The sequence below is a fragment of the Chrysemys picta genome, chromosome 1, assembly GCF_011386835.1.
Source record: "Chrysemys picta bellii isolate R12L10 chromosome 1, ASM1138683v2, whole genome shotgun sequence".
NCBI lineage: Eukaryota > Metazoa > Chordata > Testudines > Emydidae > Chrysemys > Chrysemys picta.
In genome coordinates, this window is record NC_088791.1 from 26,985,496 (window position 1) to 27,003,209 (window position 17,714).

At 40.3% G+C, this 17,714-nt stretch overlaps 1 protein-coding gene across 14 annotated transcripts in view; it reads right to left on the reverse strand.

The window, feature by feature from the left end:
• Positions 1-15,819, reverse strand: part of ORC5 (origin recognition complex subunit 5) — a 167,181-nt gene extending 151,362 nt beyond the window's left edge. For 10 of the 14 annotated variants that reach the window (XR_006176663.2, XR_010590791.1, XR_006176664.2 and 7 more), the window contains exons 1-4: positions 15,668-15,819; positions 13,306-13,498; positions 9,792-9,884; positions 3,314-3,511 (exon numbers count right to left, since the gene is read on the reverse strand). Coding sequence is in view for 8 of the 14 variants with exons in the window: in XM_042859356.2 (XP_042715290.1) it covers positions 3,314-3,511; positions 9,792-9,884; positions 13,306-13,416 (402 nt within the window). In the remaining 6 variants the exon portion in view is untranslated. Of the gene's footprint in view, positions 1-3,313; positions 3,512-9,791; positions 9,885-13,305; positions 13,499-14,469; positions 14,826-14,935 lie in introns of those variants that run through there. The other 4 variants (XR_010590828.1, XM_042859355.2, XM_065558774.1 and 1 more) reach the window with 2 other exon arrangements.
• Between the last annotated feature and the right edge of the window lie 1,895 nt (positions 15,820-17,714).

The window sequence follows — 17,714 nt, forward strand, 5'->3', positions numbered from 1 at the left end:
AGGTTTATTTTATGTTCCACTTATTATGCTGAATTTAACTATCGATATCCAAGTTGATTATTTCTTTTGGATTATTGTTGCTGTAATGATATTACAGATCTGTAGAGGATTGTATGATTCTGTTCTCATTAATGGGTTTATTTTGTTCAAAAAGTTTTGTTTTTGATTTTTTTTCCAAACCATTGAAAGACATGAATCTTCAGGGTCACACAATAGTGGGATGGACATGATACAGCAGTACCCCAGTTACAAAGGCTCCTGTTATTGGAATCTGTTTTATTCAGGTAGTAAAGATTACATTATCCCAAGATTCCAGGCTGAAGTCTGTGATTGGACCAGAACTCCAGGTTTCCCAGAACAGATACCTTAACTGCTCGAGTTTAATCAGAATTCCTTACAGAGGGAACGCATGCATTTTTAACTCACCAGATATTCACTAGTGGTCCTTTAACAAATTCCCATGTAACTGTTAAAAGTTTAGCATCAAACTGCTAAAAACTTGAATTAAGCATGTATTAAGCAACTGTTTTCCATAGGCTGCTAGTGTAAAGAGACTATGGCATATCATGTTAACCAATACTGTCTCATTGTTTATTTGTACTCCCCCAGCTGTCTATATCCATGTGTCTCTTGTCCTATACTTAGACTGTAAGCTCTTTTGAGCAGGGACCAGCTTTTTGTTCCATGTTTGTACAGTGCCTAGTGCAATAGGTTCCTGGTCTATGACCAGGGCTCCTAGGTCCCACTGTAATACAAAATAATAAAGTAGGAAGCAAACAAATTGGAATGCCTTTGTCCAAATCCACGTCCAAATTGGTTGGTTTGGCTTTTTCAGTTATGACTAAGCGATGTATAGCTTCTAACAATGCACAGCTAGGGTCCAGTCACTGAAAAGATATATAAATGAATCTCCAAGTCACTTTCTATATGGCCCCTTTGCACCATAATACATACCCAAAGGCTAACATCCCAAACTGACTTACTAAACTATTAACGAAAACATTAAGCATTGTCTATTATACTGAAGAGATTCCCTCTTCAAACTTATTTTTTTCTCACACAGTAGTACACACACAAAAAAAAAACAGACCACATCAGACTAGGTTTTTTTGTAGCAGATAATATATAGTGATGACATAGCCAGTTGTATGCTAGTACACCTCTACCCCAATATAAGGCGAACCGATAGAACATGAATTCTGATATAACGCAGTAAAGCAGTGCTCCAGGAGGGCGGGGCTGTGCACTCTGGCAGATCAAAGCAAGTTCGATATAATGCAGTTTCACCTATAACGCGGTAAGATTTTTTGGCTCCGTTATATCGAGGTAGAGGTGTAGTTGTTGGTGCACCTCTAGTGGCTCATCACCCACACACTCAAGTACCAACAGCCAGCCTATAAATGCAGATGTTATGAAGCCAACCAGTAAGCAATATAGAATAAACTTTTGTTAGATGTTTTAGCTTTTTTTTTTTTTTTTTTAAATGTTTCTACAATTTCATTGTTAACACACATTATAAAGAACAAAACTAATTCTAAATGTAAGAATAAATACAAGTCATATCAGCACCATCTTTCAAATAGGTAGAACAAATCATTTTGTCTTCATGCTCAGTACCTGTTCTTGGATTAAAAAACATTTAGAAGTCTTTGCCTGAGAGCAACCATTTATCTTAATTTTCTCTGACTTAATGAGGGCTGAAATATTTTAAATTATTTATCCCAGAAATGAAATAGAATAAAATTAGTTTTGCCAGTTTATGCTACCAGTATACAGTTCTTTCATCAATCTCAATTTAAACCATCCTTTAATAAATCCAGAGGAGACAGGTTAATTCCCATAAATTGATTTCTGCCCCAATTCCTGTCTGTTTCCATGAACAACAGAGTTGAAAAACGCTAATTTAACACTTAATTCTTCTCATCTAGCAACATTTTACCCAATACAATCGATCATTTCACAGTATTTAATGCCCTGTCTTCCAACATCAATTTTCAAGTAACTTCTAATATTCTGAGGGACAGTAATGCTAAATAAAATGTAAAATGTTCCTACGGATATTTAAATCAAGCATTTCCCCCTCTCTAAGTCATATACCAATATGGAAGCAATGGTGTTTTGTAAAATTCCCTGGAACATTATTTCAATCTTACAATCATATTTAAGAATATTTGTTTTACTTTTGTAACTACCTATTAAAAAGTTCTAACTAAACTTCCATGTTCTTTAAATATTCAAACTTTATTCAAAACACTCCTGTATAAAGTTACAAGATATTAATGCAGTCACTAAACAGAATATGAACTTCATCAACTCAATACTGTATGTATTTTGAAAAAAATATAAAACATTTAGCTGTGCCTGCAAAATTACCTGAAGATGTTTAAACATGCTTGTTTACTTCTTCCTTACTTGACTTCAAGTAAGGCAAAACACCAAACTCAACTGGTTAGAGGGAATATTTAAAAAAAAGTCTTCCGGTGGCAAACTTGCAATCTGAACACCTTCAATTTTAGTCACATGGTCAATTCGGCCTCCTTTAACAAATCTTTAGTTCCTTTTCCCTCAAAGAAAATACATTCTGGAGAGTGTGTCCACTATTTATATTATTTCAAGTTCTCTGCTACTACAACTATGCTTTATGCATTATTTTTCACTTGGAATATAACTATAGTATTTCTGCTGGACTTCTTCCTCCACCCACTGTTCACATGATGGACAAAATTTTGTCAAGTTAACTTTTCATTGCTCTACTTTTCTCCACACTGGCTGCCTTTACAGGTAAGAATTGAGTTTTAAATCTTGCTACTGGAGATTGAAGAGAGTTCAACAGCCCTTTTATAAGCGAACCAATCAGCATGACCTCTAGATTAAACCTGTGCTAGCCTAGCTACCCTCTCCACTTGGGTACTCCACATATAGCTTCCCCTATTCGGTTTCTCTCTAGTAGAACTATCTCCCAAAAGAGATTTGTGAGGTTGACTCTCTACCTAATTATAAATCAACTCAGTTTTCTCGACTGGCAACCTTTGTTAAAATGTTGCTTAGTTAACTATTTAGCACGATCTACTATTAGTATTTGCATGTGAATGGTTTTATAAAAATAGGCATATAGAGCCTGAGCAAACCCCAATGAAATCAACTGAAAGAATTTCATTAATTTCAATGATCTTTGAATCAGGCACATACAGTACAAGACAGAAATCCTATGTAAATTGATGAGCAACACCTATATTTTCATACATAAAGGAACTCTGATAAATACATTTAAACAAAATAAAAATAGGAGAAACATGCAAGTTAAATTACTTACAATATATACTGTTTGATTCTGTAGATCTTGAGTAATAATTTCTTGCTTAAACAGACGTACAAAGTCATTAAATGTGTCACAGGGCACATGAGAACCGTGTTTATTTTCAGATGAAAGGCTCTGCAACTGGGTCAAAATTTCCTCTAAAAGCAGCCTTGAAGTAAAGCATTCAACACAGTTCACAAACACATGAGGAAGCTAAAAAATGAGAAAAGACAGACAGACAATTTAATTTAGTTATATTGAAAGAAATACAAATGATAAAAAATAATCCAAATGGTTAAAAATCAGAGCTCAATATTCTAATTTCTTTGCTCCCAAAAACAGACATAGGAATAAACTGCATCGCCATCAGCAGGACCCAGTATTTACAGAAATATGATCAATAATGGATCATCATATTTGTAGCAATTCAAAATTTTACATACCACAAAGGGCAAGTAAATAGATTTTTAACCATATTATCTTGTGACAGAGTTACTAATATGAAATATTCAGTGTAAATTATGTTTATGTTTAAAAACCCCTCTTCAGAATAACTCACAAGAAGAAAATCAAAGATATATTTTTGATCAAAAACTTTTTTTAATCTATTACACATTACTGGGTCAAAAGCATCTGACTCAGACTGGGCCTCAGACTTCCATTCGACAGTAAAGTTTATCTGTGAGAATGAGCTGATGATTGGAAGCGTTACATATAGCATGATGTGTATTCAAATACATTCCTGCCATGAGCTTTTACTGTGGCAAAAAACTGTGCTTCACTGTTTCAGGTTCCCATCTCCTCACTTCATTTCTCAAATCCATTTCTGCAACACTTTTCATTAACAGAAGCCTTGAGATCACCTTACAGCATTATTTATATTGACATTTCAAGGCTGTTATGCTACAATTTAGATTTATCAGTTTGTTTTGGGTTGCAGGTCTGTGTGACCACAGTACACAACTCTTACTACTTCTGTGTGCTAATTCCTGTGTAGTCAAAGCATTGAAATACATAAGATTCTTATTTCCGTAAGGTTGTTTGCATATTTAACGCCTTTCAGAGTGGATTATAAAAATGATAATTTAAAAAACACAATAAAATCATAGGAAGTTCTTTTAAAAAATATTTTGTTTTAAATTCACATTTCATTTTAAACAGACTTATGTAAAGGCCTAGACTTATTATTTCTTAAAACATTTAAATAAAAAATAAAACATTCTGAATCCACGAGCCTTTATGAAAAACTGAGTTGAAGACTGCTTTTCTATATAAAGAAAGAATCAGGGGGAAAACATCTAACTTTTATAGCCAAGCTTCATAAATGTAGCACAATACGTCAGCCTATTAGGTATATTATTTTTCTAGGCTGACCTGAAATACTCAGTTTAATTCACTGACTACCATTAATCCCTCTGTTTAATAAATCATTTAGTTGTAAATGTGAAACATATTTTGACTAGAGAAGTTTAGGTATCCAAAACTTTTAAGGTTTTGTTTAATAAAAAATAAGTTTTATATGCTGTTGTGTGTTTAATTAAACTCCATTTACCATCCTAATGCAGCTTGACACAAATCATGAGCAAAAAGTTAATTATCTAGTAAATAAGCAATAAATCATTCACCATTTTCTAACATACTAAAATGTGCAATTAATAAGACTCTGAAAATATTAAGATATATAACTTGTTAAAGAAATGTACACAGTTACAGCATACCCTCCTAGGTAGCAAAAAGAAGTACCAAATGTAGTGTTAAGGCTCTATTTGGTTGTAAAACATGGTTATGTCAACCAATGAGAATGCACCTCTCTTTAGAAAATAACTGAAGTACAAATGGAAAAACTGATTAAAACAAATTTAAATTGAGGCTTTGCACTTGACAATTTAAATCAATCCACCCGGACTCCATGACTGGTCAGAGGAACGAAACTGACCAATTAGAGAGAGAGCACAATCTATGTACAAACTTCACCGGAACACATGCCCTATATTGTATGAAAACCCAGAGCTCTCCTTATTTTGTTTACAGCATAAGAGTTCAAGTTTTGTGACTTCTTCCACTGCTTCAGCCATTACTTGGGGGGGGATGGGGAGGGGAGATCTCAGCACTAAAAACAGCTTTAAAAATAAGAAAAAAGAAAGGGGTGATTTTACTGCTACTTCTAAGTAAAATTTCAGGCCTGTCAATTTTGGCAGTATCTTTTTAATGTTCAAAAGCTAAGGTTATCTGCCTTAATGGAACAACAACATTGGTTCCATTTTTGTTATTCTGTCACTCACATGTATATAAGGAAAGAAAGGTTACTTATGTAGCAATTGTAGCTCTTAAAATAGGTTCAAGAAACATATGTTGTTCTTCACTGAATATCAAAACCTTCTGGAAAGCAGTAGTCACTAGGACACACACATTCCTTGCAGAACCAAACCTCTCATGCAAGGTTATACATAGAAGCCCCCGTACTGAGCTCATTACAGTCATTCCACTTCATTAGAACCCACATCAAAGGCTCGGTGGATGTGGGAAAGTGTGGATACATGCTGACAATCTATTCAAACAATGTTTAGTAGGAAGCATCCTTATTTCCTTTTTAAAGTATTGTAAAGAAGAGCCTCACTCATGGGAGATTAAGTAGCAGTAACCACTACTCAAAGGAGAATTTGTTTAAGACAATTTAAAGAACTGTTCTCGCAAGCTGCACAAAGATCTAGTTGTCACGTCAAGTGACTGATATATCTAAGTGTATGGTTTTAATTCAGCGTGGCCATCCTGAGTAACTTGGCAACATAGATATTCTTCAGACAAGCTGTAGAGGCTACTTTGGAACTTGTTCTGAGTCCCTAATGGAACATGTTCTGAGTCCCTCACGTATGGAGACACCCAAAAGGATGTAATGGTTACGTATACGAAAAACTTTGTCCACTTCAGCAATACCTAGACAGAGGCCTTCTCTTAGACTTATCCTAACTAGGGATGTAAATATAGTTTTAAAAAGATAACTGTTTAAACTATTAAAATTATATCATTTAACCAGTTAACCAATTAAAGGGAGAGGGGCTGCAGCTGCTCAGGCACCACCAACAATGCAACAAAAATTCACATGGTTAAGTGCGCAAACAGGATGTAAGTTTTAGCCAAACAAAAAACAAAAACAAAAAAGTCACGTAAAGGAAGAGGGGAATCAATAAAAGAAGCCAACAGGGTGGACAAAGTTAGGCTGGCCTAGCTCCAAGATTCTCAAAGCTCATATTTTATATGACATCTTATTTACCTTATCACATTGTTCAAATCAAACCTTAAAACATGCTTATTAACTCACGACAGCAGGTTTGCAAAATGAGCTTTCAATTATGGCAGTCTATTGGGAAGTTAAATAAATACATCAAGGTCCAATATTTAAGCTTTATACATGTGCTATCTTGCAAGAGGTCTACATCTACCTTAAATTTTAACACCCAACTAATACTGAATTCCATATTCAAACAGGAAATAACATTTGAAACCCCAAACTGAAGGTTTATAATGATACAATTAATCATAATTTAGATTACATTATTGAAGTCAATATTCTCCATATTTTGTATTGTCCCATAAATCAGTGAACAACATGGCCAATAGGGCTTCAAGACATTTAGTTAATTTAAAAAAAATCATCCAGACTCACTCTGCTAGCTGTGCACATAGCTAACCAGTGTAACTGCACATCAGGGCACACTGATTTAAAATCTAAGGGATTAAAACCATCAATTTTAATTAGAACTGTCCATTAATCACAGTTAACTCACACGATTAACTCAAAAAAAAATTAATTGTGATTAATCCCAGTTTTATTAGCACTGTTAAACAGAATACCAATTGAAATTTATTAAATATTTTGGATGTTTTTCTACATTTTCAAATATATTAATTTCAATTACCACACAATACAAAGTATACAGTGATCTTATTTTTATTACAAATATTTGCACTGTAAAAAGGATGAACAAATAGTATTTTTCAGTTGACCTCATAATAAGTACTGTAGTGCAATCTCTATCGTGAATGCGCAACTTACAAATATAGATTTATTTGTTACATAACTGAACTTAAAAACAAAACAACGTAAAACTTTAGAGCCTACAAGTCCACTCAGTCCAACTTCTTGTTCAGCCATTCGCTAAGACAAACAAGTTTGTTTACATTGAAGAGAGATAATGCTGCCCGCTTCTTATTTAAAATGTCGCCTGAAAGGGAGAACAGACATTAACATGGCACTTTGTAGTTATCACTGCAAGGTATTTACGTGCCAGATATGCTAACCATTTGTATGCCACTTCATACTTTGGCTACCATTCCAGAGGACATGCTTCCATGAATTGTATGTCTCCTGCTCTGTGTTTTACCCGCATTCTGCCATATATTTCATGTTATAGCAGTCTCAGATGATGACCCAGCATGTTGTTCATTGTATGAACACTTTCACTGCAGATGTGACAAAATGCAAAGACGGTACCAATGTGAGATTTCTAAAGATAGCAACAGCACTTGACCCAAAGTTTAAGAATCGGAAGTGCCTTCCAAAATCTTAGAGGGATGGGGTGTGTGGAGCATGCTTTCAGAAGTCTGAAAAGAGCAACACTCCGATGAGGAAACTTTAGAACCTGAACCACCAAAAAAGAAAATCAACCTTCTGCTGGTGGCATCTGACTCAGATGATGAACATGAACATGCATCAGTCTGCACTGCTTTGGATCGTTATCGAGCAGAACCTGTCATCAGCATGGACGCATGTCCTCTGGAATGATGGTTGAAGCATGAAGGAACATATGAATCTTTAGTGCATCTGGCACGTAAATATCTTGCAATGCCAGTTATAGCAGTGCCATGCAAACGCCTGTTCTCACTCTCAGGTGACATTGTAAACAAGAAGCGGGCAGCATTATCTCCTGCAAATGTAAACAAACTTGTTTGTCTTAGTGATTGGCTGAACAAGAAGTAGGGCTGAGTGGACTTGTAGGCTCTAAAGTTTAACATTGTTTTATTTTTGAATGCAGTTATTTTTTTATACATAATTCTACAACTGTAAGTTCAACTTTCATGATATAGAGATTGCACTACAGTACTTGTATTAAGTGAATTGAAAAATACTATTTCTTTTGTTTTTACAGTTCAAATATATATAATAAAAAATATAAAGTGAGCACTGCACACTTTGTAGTTTGTGTTGTAATTGAATATATTTGAAAATGAGGAAAACATCCAAAAATATTTATATAAATGGTATTCTATTGTTTAATCGTGTGATTAATTGTGATTAATTTTTTAATTTTTTTTAATTGCCTGACAGCCCTAATTTTAATAATGAATTAAATCAGTGAACAGGAAAACTTTATTTAAATTATTTATTTTAATCTTGTTTTGCATTTGTACTTTAGAAATTTTCCTAGAGAGAGAATCATTCGCTTTAGTTGGTATATTTTGGTACTTCATTTTGCTAACCAGGAGGATATTACACCCCCCCCGCTTATATTTATTTAAGCAATTATATGGCTTCACACATGAGTTATTCAGATTCTTAATTTTTACTTTTGTAAATTATGTTAGAAAATGGTGAATGATGATGCATTTCTGATTACAAGATGATTAATTTGTTACTCAAATACTGTACAAGACCTAATGAAATGGTTCTTTGAACACGATCAGGACTTCTAGGCATCATTGTAATACAAATAGCCAACAACCAATAGCATTTTGGGATTTGTAGAATGCATACAAATACAATTTTATATGCAAATAAAATGGATTGAAAGGTGAATTTCTCAGCTCAAAAAAAGTGAGCTGTAAATGATTGTCTCAGTTCAGTGAGTGATGTCTTTGTTGCAATTAGTCCAGACAGCCATCTTAGTTTACCACTCCCCACTTAAAAAAAAAAAAAAATCCAAGTACACCTCTACCCCGATATAACGCGACCCGATATAACACTAATTCAGATATAACACAGTAAAGCAGTGCTCTGGGGGGGCGGGGCTGCGCACTCCAGCAGATCAAAGCAAGTTCGATATAACGCGGTTTCACCTATAACGTAAGATTTTTTGGCTCCTGAGGACAGCATTATATTGGGGTAGAGGTGTATTTTTGTTTGCTTTTTTTTTTTAATTTCAAGTCAGGCTTATTATGATCAACACTGGCCCTTTATTAATGACCATTCACCCATCTTTCTGTAGTGGACCCACCAACTCCAGAACATTTCCTTTTATCAATTTTGAATTTTATGAGTTTATTCTATTTTAATTTGCATTATGTTGTGCAGCATCCTTGATGAGAAAGAAGGTGTTTTATGTGGCAATCAAGCAATAAGTGGAAGAGATACTGTAAGAATAACAGGCAAGAAATAGGTGCAAAATAAATTGTTCTTGCAATTCTCCATCAAATTTAAAGTAGCTAGTTTGGGAACTTTTTTTAATTCCTCATTGGCTCAAAGTGTTTTATGAATTCCGTAAGAATTTATTCTTACCTCTAATGTTTCTAGAAGAGTTTGCATCACATAGGTCTTGCCGCTAGAGGTATGTCCATAGATAAAGATGGATGGGAAGCTAAAATGTTGACGCTAGAAAAAAAGTTTAAAAATTTTAATACCTAACATTCTCTTTTTTTCTGAGATTTAGAGAACTTTGGTTCATCTCGTTTGCTGCCAGAAGAAAAGCTTTGTTTTAAATTAAGAGACTCAAATACAGAACACTCCAATTAAGATGCAACATGGTATTTTCTCACTCTGATTCTATGATCCTCCAAACCTGAGAGCAGGGTTCAAAAAATGCCCTAAAGCCACCACTGAAACTCCCAGATCATTAAGGCTGTCTCTTCATTAGGCAAAGGGTGTGTTCTTAACTCAAGTTAGCTAAACTGAGGTAAAATTCTAGTGAAGACAAGGTAGTTCGTTGGCTTTACTTCAACCTGTTAACTCATAAGAAAATGACAACTGGGATTTTAACTCAAGTTAGCTAACCTGAGTTAGAACAAAAAAGTGTTCTGGATTCTGCCACCCTTACTCATGTTGAGTAGTAGCTTACTGGTCAAGATGTCCCACTGATAATGATGGCACTAATTGCAGAGTACTATTCAACATGTGTAAAGATGTCAGACTCTAGTCCTTTAAGGGTACATCTACAATGCAAAAAACAAGATCTACAGCCTCGGGCTCATACTACAGCACTAAAAAAAAAAAAAAAAAAAAAAAAAAAAAAAAAAAAATACTAGAATCATAGATGTGTACAACAGGAAGGGACCTCAGTAAGTCATCTAGTCCAGTCCCCTGCACTCAAGGCAGGACTAATTATTATCTAGACAAGGGGTCTCAAACACGCGGCCCGTGGACCACATGCGGCCCAGGAGGTAATTTTCTTCGGCCCACAAGCTCCTCGCGTCTCCTACTCCCCCTGCCCTCCTCCAGCGTTTACCTAGAGTGGCTCCGGCCCGACGCGCACCGGGGACAGGGCAGGCTCCCTGCCTGCCTGCCCTGCCTCCGCGCCGGGAAGCGGCCGGAACATGGGGAAGGGGGGGCACATTGGTGTGTGTGTTGATGTTGCTTCAGGCACTGCCCCCAGCAGCTCCCATTGGCCGTGGCTCCCCGTTCCCAGTCAATGGGAGATGCTGGGGGCAGTGCCTGAAGCAACAGCAATACACACATCCCTGAGCAGTGCGGGGGCAGGACAGACAGGCAGGCAGCGAGCCTGCCCTGCCCCCGGTGCGTGCCGGACCAGAGCCCGCCCCCCGAAACCCTTCTGCAGCCGAATCCCCTGCCCTGAGCGCCTTGCCGCACCCTGCACCCCAACCCTCTGTCACACCCCGACCCACTGCCCTGAACCCCCTGCCGAACCCCTCACCCCTCCTGCACCCCACACCCCAACCCACTGCCCTGAGCCCCCTCCTGCACCCCACACCCAAACTCCCTGCCCTGAGCCCCTGCCACACCCCACACCCCTCCTGCACCCCCTGGGGGCTGGAATAGGGGCAGGGAAGGAGTGGGAAGAGGTGGGGCCTCATGGAAGGGTTGGAGTGGGGGCGGGGCCAAGGGTGGCGGGGAGGGGGGAGGTGTCAGTAATGCGGCCCTCGGGCCAATGTACTAGTCCTCATGTGGCCCTCGTGATCATTTGAGTTTGAGACCCCTAATCTAGACCATCCCTGACAGGTGTTTGTCTAACCTGCTCTTAAAAATCTCCAATGATGGGGAATAGCAGTTTAGATGTTCCCGGTTGTGCCGGAGCTCAGGTCCTGAGACCTACCCCTTTCCCAGGTTGCAGAGCCCAAGCAGGAAAGTCTGCACTTTTATTTTTAGCACTGTAGCACGAGTCCAAGTCTGTAGACCCAGGCTCTGAGTATTACTATGCATTTTTGGGTTTTTTTGGCAGTGTAGATGTACTCTCTTTTAGACTCAAAAAGCTAAATATCAACTTCCACCCTCCTGATATTTTCTATAATGGAAAGCAGTTAATTTAGGCTTAAAACTAAAAAAAAAAAAAAAAAAAGTAATTTCTCAAATTATGAAGTGATAAATACAAGTTACAAAAGGGCTAAGACAGAAGATATTGGAACATGGGAGGAGAGGAGGACAGAGAGGGGGCAAGCCTCCTCACCCATAATACCTAAAACCATAGTTGTTACCCAGTATTCATGCTATATTTCTCAAGGTAAACTTTATCAAATTATAAATCATTTTAAGGGCTAATAAAAATTAATATCTGAAGCTCTTCTATTGTTTCCCAAAGCCTGAGTAGCCATTTTCGCAGCTGCTGATATTTAAAATTTTACCCAAACCATAAGTATCTTAGGAGCCTAAGTCACTTACATGCTTTGAAAATTTTACCTTCCTGTTAAAACCTATGTCCCTATGATTAAAAAGGATAACCCAAAGCAGTTTAATTGAATGAAAAGGAGGAAGTGTGGAGAAACTAAAAAAATAAAATAAAAATGAGAGAATTGAGATTAGAGGGGAAAGACTGGAAGCAAATATATCTTCAGAATGAATTGTATTTGTTTTTTGTCAAAATGTGCCCATTGTAGCTTTAAGGCAGCTGTACATATTTTTTTTTAAATTAACTAAGACACCCAAGCTGACAAAGTTAACAGAGAAAACATCTTCTGAATAACAAAAACTAAATGCACTCAGGTCATGACTTAAAAACAAGTGCCTGAGTAAAGGTAAGTCTTCAATATGTTCTGAAGGCAATGCTTGAAAAATTCACTCTCCAGTGGCAAGCAGGAAGTTTACCCTGGAAAGTATGGGGACAGCCTAAGCCATAAAGATTCTGCAGAATTTAAGCTTTTGTTTAAAAACCAAATTAAGCTTCCAGCCTTTATAGCTACAATAAATACATCAAAATCCAGTATTTAAGCTTTATAAATATACTACACCTTGTAAAAATCAAATGCAGTACCAGACAAACTATCAACATCAATTTACATATTGTTAACTGAATGTAAATTGATACCATGCTGCCTTCCCAGAGTCTGCAGATAAACAGCTCCATTGCCTTTGCCACTGCAATAGCTTTGCCAAGCACCAGTAGAGTAAAAATTAACACGTCTCTGGTCAGTTTTATAGCAGCTATTCCAGAGCCTTATGGACAGCAATGAAATTATCAAGAATCATGTTTCATGTTGTTTCTGTTGGGAAAGCTACTGGCACAACAGCAGAGACAGGTACCAGAGTTACCCATATGGGAGGACCACCCAAGAAGAGTTGTGAGAGAGGCAAGGATCTTTCCCATCACACCTCACAGCAGCTAAGAATGACTGGTACTGGAAAGCCAACTAACAGCAGCCAGGAGTGGAAAAATAGCTATAAAGCTCCCCCTTGCTTACAGCAGCTAGAGGATCTTGTGTTTTCAAGTTTATCAAACAAGATCTCAAATTACAATGTAAACAGCTAGCCTAGCTCAGAGTAATAATACATTTAAGTTTGTTTTCAGCCTGTCCGTAAAAACAAGCATCTATAAATCTACCCAAATACACAATATTGAAAGAGCTACCTCTCCAAATATTGACAACAGTGATGACACTTGGGATTCTCGACAGGGCACCATACTTTCCAGGTGAAGCAAGGTAGCTTCGGGATACTCTGGATGTTCGAAATTAGGCATTTTGATTCAAGTTTCTGTCATCAGTCATCCAACTGCATTTGCATGGCACCTTCCAAGAGGCAAGAAGGATCAAAGCGATGACCTGGAAAATAAAATATTATTTTTTCATAGGTGGAGAAATAAAAGTAAACTAAATAAGAGGTGACAATCTCTTCTTACAATCAGACTTTGTAACCAATGGCAATGATGATTAGTTACTTATATGATGGTAGAACCCAAAGACCCCATTCAGGACTGAGGCCCAATAGTGCTGGGCATTATACAGAAATAGAAACAAAAAAGAGAATACCTGCCCTCGAAGGTTTACAACTTAAAGACACAAACAAAAGGGCAGGGGTGTATACAACAAATGAGCAATGAATATGCTGTCACAACTTTGCTAGTTACATGGATTGCAGTTGGTTTTTACTTTATTTTTTGAGGGTAAGGATAGGAAGTAAAGGAGTAGAGAAAGGAAAGAAAAGAAATTAGTCTCAGCTGGTCATCTGCTTAGCCATGATTAGCAAGATGAGATTAGTAAGCATCACAGCAGAAACCAGCCTTAAAGAAGGATATGAAGGATAAAATAGTGGCTCTTCAGATATTCATCAGGGAGTTTTCCTTAAGCATAAGGGGCAGCATGGCAGCAAGCATAGAGGTGTTTAAGCAAGCAGCTGATTGGTGGGTGATAAGGGATGGGAACACTTGCAGAGTAAAGGCAGGGGCTGACATCATAATAGGTTACTAAATCAGTTAGGAGATGGGGCTAAGTTATGAAGAGACTTAAAAGGTAACAATAAGAAACTTATATATTTGATGTGGAAGTCAATGGGGAGCAGGTGGACACCTCAAAGAGGGATTCAATGTGATCAGAACGATGAACCAGAAAAATGATCTTTAATCTGAATAGACTGGAGGAAAGCAAAAGTTACAGCAGTCAAGTCAGGATGAGGGTTTCATGAGTCTTCACTTACTAGGGGGTGGGGGGGGATAGACTTTAAAGATTTTTTTTTTTAAAGCAAGATAAAAAAACACAATGGCCCAGTCAAAGAGGACACCTAAAAGCTACACTACCTGAGTGACAGGGAGAATAGCGGTGTTGTCTACTCTGATAAAGAAAATGGCCAGATGGGAGAACCTGAGAAAAAAGACAAAATGTAAAATGATGACTGGACATCAAGGAAGAGATGTCAGAAAAACAAGCTGAGATAGGACTAGATGAAGCAAGATACCTCATTAGCTGAGAGGTAGACCTGTGAGTTATCAGTGTAAAGATGGTACACCAAGTGCTTTACAAACATTAAAATACCCATGGGAGGCAAACCTTTTTAGGCATATTGTACCATGAAAGAAAAAAGAACAGCATCCCTGTTCTTGGACTGGAAGGGGAGAACCAAATAGTCCTGATTCTCAAGGTTTGCTACCCATTTCTTCAGCATGAAAAAAAACAATATCATTGTGTGAAAGTGCATCTTGACATCACACTATTTGTGCTGCCAGGTCATGACATCGCATTAGTGCATGAGGACAATACAATCACCTTATTTTGCCACCTCCCGAAGGCACTACGTTATACTCCACACAGGATTCAGAATAAGCCCAGGACTCACCAAACAACCGATCCTGCATAGCAAGACTTTGCTGCAAGCTTTGAGGTAGGTGGCTACTTTACCAATGCCACAGATATACTATCCCCCTCAATTTCAGGGGAAGGAATTCAACCGTGCACCTCTGCTCCAGCCAGCACCTTGTCAGGTGGAAATCGCAGGGGCACCTGGCTGTAGCCATTATCCCCCACACCTTTGCAACAGGTAGCAACCCCGCCCGGACCCACACCCACAGCACTAAGGGAGGGGGCGGAGTTTGCATGTAAACATCCCTCAGCTCTGCCAACACTTCAGCCCAACAGCCAGCGGAAAGCGCCTGGAACGGGCAATCCCGCCCGGGGCAACCCCACGCTCCGTGCCCCTGCGCGCCAGGACTTCGCCCCACAGCTCCCCCTCACTCCGAGCCTGGCCGCAGCTGCGCCAGGACGTGGGGGCCCCTGGCCCCTCGCCCATCCACCCCCAGGACACGGATGCGTTCGGGAGGATCCTGCCCCTCCCCTTCTGGCTCCTTCGGTGTCGGGGCAGCCCTGACGCTCCCCTCCCGCCCCAGGCCCCCGATGCGGGCTTCCGGTCACCGCCCCGCTCACTGAGCCGAGGCCCAGGCAGGATGCACGCGCACTCCCGGCCCCCGAACCGTCCACCAGCAGCCAGCGCCGGACACTCACCCCAACCCGACACGCTGCCTTGCCGGGCGCTGACTCCGAACCGAGCGCCTGCCGTTGCGCAGGCGCACCTTGCTCCTATGGTTCCCCTGAATGCGCACGTGCCAACTGTGCGCACATGCGCGTTGGGAAATTGAAGTCTCCCAGCATCGGCGCCCATATTGTGCCCATACCCGAGGTTAAGGGCGGGGAGGGGGATTGTGCCTCCGAGGCCTTGGCGGCGCTGAAGGGGAGGAGGCGGAGCAGGCTGGGCTGGCAGATGCGGGGATGGGACGCGGAAGACGGGGCGGTGGAAGGAGACAGTCGGGGGGCAGGTGGCAGCAGAGGGGGCTGGGCTGGGGGAAGATGCGGAGCAGCCGCAGGGGGAGGAGGAGCAGCCGGGGCGATGCGGATGGGGTGCGGGAAGTGGGGGAGCAGCCGGGGGTGGCAGGGATGGGGATGGGATGGGGGAAGATGGGGACCAGCTGAGCGGGAGCAGCCGGGGGGGTGGCAGATGGGATGGGGGAAGATCATAGAATATCAGGGCTAGAAGGGACCTCAGGAGGTCATCTAGTCCAACGCCCTGCTCAAAGCAGGACCAATCCCCAACTAAATCATCCCAGATGGGGAGTAGAGGGGGAGCAACCCGGGAGTGGTGGATGAGGAAAGTCGGAGCAGCCGGATGATGGAGGGGGAGCAGCTGGGGGATGAAAGCTGGGGATGGGATGGGGGATACAGGGGAGCATCCGTCGGGGGGGTGACGGATGGGGGAAGACGGGGAGCAGCCGGGGAGTGGTAGATGGGGAAAGATGGGGAGCAACGAGAGGATGGCAGAGGGGGATGGGACGAAATGGGGGAAACAGGGAGCAGCCGGGGGGGGTGATGGATGGGGAAAGTCAGGGAGCAGCCGGGGGGGGGTGATGGATGGGGAAAGTCAGGGAGCAGCCGGAGAGTGGACGGGGAGCAGCCAGGGGGTGGGACGAAATGGGGGAAGACAGGGAGTAGCCGGGGGCGGAGGGGGTGGATGGGGAAAGATGGGGAGCAGCTAGGGAGTGGAGGGGGAGCAGCTGAGTGATGGCTGATGGGGATGAGATGTGGGAAGATGGGGAGCAGCCCAAAGGATGGTGCATGGGATGGGGAAAGATGGGGAGCAGCCTCTGGCTGGCAGATGGGGAAGACAGGGAGCAGCCTGGGAGCTAGCTGGGAGGCTTCTGAGCATTTTCACACAACCTCTCTGAGTGATTGATTAAATTTTCCTTATAACATCACCAGTCTGGAGGAGAGAGATTGAGATTTGAAGCCACCATTTGTAAAGGCTGGTGCTGGGCCCAGGGGATCAGACAGAGTCCGGGGCTTTGTCAGGACTCGGGCCCTTGCATGTGCTGGGCCCAGGGCAGCAGAAGTGGAGGCTGTCTTTCTCCAGCTTGTTTCAGAGATCAGCCTCGGCTGCATTTTAGACTTAAATCTGCATTTGAAACCCATGGTAATTTATAGATTACAAGGGCTACATTACTCTCACCACTGGAAGTCAAGAGTGTTTGGATGTCTGTGCTGAAAGCCACTTTACAATAATTCCTCCGTGAAGAGGAAGAAGCTATAGTTTATTTAAGAAGCCTTCCATCACCAAGATAGATATTTATGTTGCTGTGCCACACTCAGACCTGAATCTGAAGTTGTTTGATTGTGATTGCCAGCAACTGTGGAGCCTAAAAGGACTGAGATTAAAGATGGAAAAAATCATGGGTACAAATATTATAAATATTTAACTAATTCCTTGAGTTTTCAGTTTAACTCCTATTAACTCCCTATCGAGTTTAAAGAGAAATATATGTTAAGTCTCCATTTATTAGTTCATTGTGTATAATTGGGAGTAACCTTTATGTTGTTCCCTGTGGGAGGTGGGGAGGGATAGGGAGGGAGGAAGGACTATAACAGATTGAAAGAACTGTTGCACTAGCTAGTATATACTACTATATCAATGTCTCAGGGAGGCTCTAGAGACATTTGCATCTGTCTTGTTGCTAACACATTTTCTAAATGTTACTAACAGAATAAAATTAAAGAAAATTAG